Below are 4,133 nucleotides of genomic sequence, written 5' to 3'. Positions count from 1 at the left end.
CGTTGGAATCATAATTATTGCCATCATCATCGTCACCCTTATCGTTGGAATCATAATTATTGCCATCATCATCGTCACCCTTATTGTTGGAATCATAATTATTGCCATCATTGTCATCACTGTCACGGCTGTAACTCATTGTTGTGCGAGTGTATGTGCTCTAACAAAATACCCGGTTTTTTCTGTTCCAGTCAGCATACTTAGACGTCATCAACGAGAGTCACATGCACTGTGTTCCACTGGGTATGTGTTTTTTACACTGTTTAGCTGTACTATAGAGGTAAATTAGTGCTTTCTTTCACTGAGTTCCACCGGGTATGTGTTTTTTTACACTGTGTTTAGCTGTACTATAGCAGTGAATTAGTGTTTTCTTTTACTGTGTTCCACCGCGTATGTGTTTTCTTAAAAACTGTGTTTAGCTGTGCTATAGTGGTGTGTGACTAGTGGCCTGGGCACTGCATTCATCTGCTTGTTTTTGTAAAACACATTTAGGATTTTGTTTTTCCAGTGGTATGTTTGTATTATAGGGTTTCTTGTGTTTGTTCGGGTACATGCTGTCGCCACCAGGAGGTGCCACTGAACTGACAATGTTCCTTCTTTCAGGTTCAGAGACTCACTTCAAGGTTGTCGTTGTATCGCAGAAGTTTGACGATCTGCCGCTGATAAAGGTGGGCTGGGACTGTGATCAGTGGTTCTCTCTATGTCACTGTATCTCTACCTCCTCTCGCTCTCTCTCTCTCTCTCTCTCTCTCTCTCTCTCTCTCTCGACCCTAATTAATTTTAAGATATATGTTAAAATTAGAGTGCCTAGGTAAACAATAGTCCTACAACCCTTGTCAGGCCAGCTGCTTCTCTTTAGGAGGCATTACAACGTAGCTCTAGCATTCTTTCACGTTGCAACTAATATGTCTGCGAGAAAAGGCCTTTTTTTGGCATTTTTTTTTTCGCAGTATTCGGCACATAGAGTGCAATAATTTGCAGTATGCAGCGCAAGGTTATGATGGCGTCGTGCGCGTCTAGAAGCATTAGAAGTAATTGGTCTTGTTGTGTATTGTGCCATTCCGCTAGTGGCGCGTAGCCATGGTCGGCCGGTCTGTATAAAACGGGATCGCACTTACTCTGTAGAAATTCGCTTCATAGAGGCTGGCAAAGTTTCGAGCGGAGCAATAGAGGCATTGAATCTGTAGTTATTTAACATGATAAGTCGTATGTTGGTAGCGCAGTAACCAGTGCTGAGTATTTTTATTATTTCTGTTCGATGCTTAGTCAGCCTGCGCATCTGGAGGCCGCTACTACTGTTGTTGACGCGCCTGTCGCCGCTGTTTTCCGCTGTAAATGAGCTTTTTCTGGCAAAGAAATCGAATCATTTAGTTTTATGGGCTAATGCAAATCAGTTTATGCAAGCTCTTTTAGCATGTTAGGTTGGACCAGCATAGTCAGTAAACTGACATTTAACATGCATTTTATGTAAAACATGTACGTATGTGTACCATATGTACATGTATATTTACCATCATCTACAGTTAAATACCTCTTTTACACTGTTGGTACGGGAGAAATAGATAATTTCCGCGTTTCACTTTTTCTTGGCACACCTAACACTAACGGTGTTAATAGTCGTTAACTTTTGTTGGCTTACAAGTTCACCTAAACCCTCGGTTCTACCACTGCGCTTAACAGCATGGAGGACATGAGAATTTTCATTGATTCTGTGTTTTGGGGTATTCAGGGTGACTATCTCAGGTCCAAGAGTGAGGCCACATTTTGAAATTCGGTCGCGCATACTAGGAAAGACTCTAAAGTTATTCATCTACAAAATTTCAAGTCGTCGTATCTCCGCTGCGTCGATTAAGTAGGCATACAAAGTAGAGGCTCCCGCAATTGTTTCACCGTTGCACTATGATCGGTCTCGTAGAAAATGCATTTTTAGCATGTTTCTTTTCGCAGTAATTCGGACACTAGAGAATTGCAATATTTGGCATGTTATGCACGCAAGTATGCATGCCCGGTTGAGCGTGCTAGAAAGATTAGAAAACATGGTCTTGTGTGTAATTGGCAATGGTGCCAGTCGCGCAGTTGCTTGTGTATGAAAGCGGGATCCGATACTGCTGTTAGAAGATTCGCATCATGAGAGCTGGCAAGATTTGAGCGGAGCATAGGAGCATGAATCTGTAGTTATTTAACATGAATAAGTTTAGATGTTGTGTAAGCGCAGTAACAGTGTGAGTAATTTTTAATAATTTCTGTTCGATGCTTATTCAGGCCTGCGCCTATGGACGCTCTACTGTTGTTTCACACCCTAGGTCTGCTGGCTGCATTGGAACGCCACTATACTTGGAAATAACACCAATTCTGGCTAAACGCTCGGAGGATTGGAGCGTAAACGACGTGTAGTAGTGGTGTAAAAGAGCGGTCTCATACAAGTAAATTTAATACAGGCTCGGGCATAGACCGGGTTACTATCTTTTCGCATTCGTTTTAGAGTCTATTACCTCATTTTTAACGGGATTAGAGACAGTGCTAGCAGCACCGGGCGCATTTGTCACGCAAAATATGGGTGGAAAATCCAACCCAGCTCTGACTGTTCACGTAAACTTCAGCAACACACGGCATCTAGTAAATTCGCGACATCTATGAATGAATATAACATATGAATATGCTAAGTATAAAGTCATATGGAGGGAGCGTGTGCATTCGGCTCACGACTGAAAAGCGTGTGATAGACGTGGCCTACTGAATGTGATATGACATAATAAGATGAACAGTCGGTATTAGAAATTATCCGTGTATTTCCATGTTAGACCTGTGTGTTAACAAAGCATCAACACGTAACTATGGCATGGTTATTTCTTTTGATTTCACGATAACCATATAATTCGATTTGCTCGTTTCTCGTTATCTCGTCATTATTTGGCGCCTCTGTCATACAATTTTCATACCCAACTCACGTCCTTCGTTTTCATTGGCTGTTCCGTCGCTAATTCCCTTCTGTATCTTCGATAGCTGCGATTGGACAAACATCAAAATTCAAATAATACCAGTGTATACGTTAGCTTGTTATTAGATCAGTGTTCAAGCGGATACAAGGTTATGTCACAAAGGTATTAAGTTACATTGTTAGGAACCAAGTTAATGATTGACATTAGTGATGCGACATATACTTGACAATACGGCGCGGTGTTCCGAAATTATTATAGAGCCGTTATTTAAATTGTTAAAGTGAAGATGTCTACACCATATATTTTGATATATATCATCAACATGTTATCTGGCGCATCGGCTGATCTCATTTGCTGTGCGCTCTGCTTTCCTTGCCCGACTCTGTCAGTAGAATGATCATTCCAAAACGCGTCGTCGTTTTTATTGTTGTATCCCTCCTGGTCCTGTATGTATGCCTTCATACTGCGACCGAACAACATTAAAATTGCAGGTAATAAATACACAGTTATACGTTTGTTTTATCGAGACATGTTCAACATATGGTTATTTCAAATGCGATTAGTTTACATTTTGAGACAAAAGTTACACATTTGTTGTTGCTCACACATTGGGTACTCATTAAAACATTAAAACCAATCATGTCATGTAACTTAAAGCGGTTTCAGAGCTTTCACAAAGCAATATCGTATTCAGCTCCACCCTGGCGAAGCTGGTACAGCGTTGAGTTGTATTCGTGGGATTCCACAGCTGCCCCAGAGTCGATGTGTGGCGGTGCGCTCGCGTGTTTCACTAAGCCAGCTGGCTGCTTACATGTGTGCGTCTAAGGTTCGAGATGTCTTTCTGCTTCTCTCATGTGCGATCATAGGGTGTCTTCAGAGCGAAAGGCTTAACTTTTATGTACAATTTGAAAATGAATTGTTTCTTCGTGTGGATTCTCATGTGTGTTTTCAGCATGACTCATAACGAAAAAGGAGAAGGCAGCATCAGCACCGATCAGCACTTATATGGTTTTTCTAGCCTATGTGAGTTCCCATTTTGGTGTTTGATCTTCACAGGCCCGTAACTGCGAAAATGCAGCATTCACAGCAGATCGCAACTTATACGGTTTTCTTTCCCGTGTGAGTGTCTCATGTGTGTCTTGCACTCACCTGAATTGATGAAGAAAGCAGCATCACAGCTGATCGCATTATATG

The 4,133-nt window shown here is 41.6% G+C and overlaps 1 protein-coding gene across 1 annotated transcript in view; it reads left to right on the top strand.

Moving 5' to 3' along the window:
* LOC106811348 overlaps positions 1–4,133 on the top strand; it is a 66,263-nt gene that overhangs the window by 5,698 nt on the left and 56,432 nt on the right. Inside the window, exons 2-3 of the mRNA XM_014814934.1 lie at positions 192–243; positions 604–668. Of these exons, the coding sequence (XP_014670420.1) occupies positions 192–243; positions 604–668 (117 nt within the window). The remainder of the gene's footprint in view (positions 1–191; positions 244–603; positions 669–4,133) is intronic.

The sequence above is a fragment of the Priapulus caudatus genome, unplaced genomic scaffold, assembly GCF_000485595.1.
Source record: "Priapulus caudatus unplaced genomic scaffold, Priapulus_caudatus-5.0.1 Scaffold530, whole genome shotgun sequence".
NCBI classification, from domain to species: Eukaryota; Metazoa; Priapulida; class Priapulimorpha; order Priapulimorphida; family Priapulidae; genus Priapulus; species Priapulus caudatus.
Note: the sequence above shows the minus strand (reverse complement) of the source record. Positions and strands in the feature narration are given on the sequence as shown.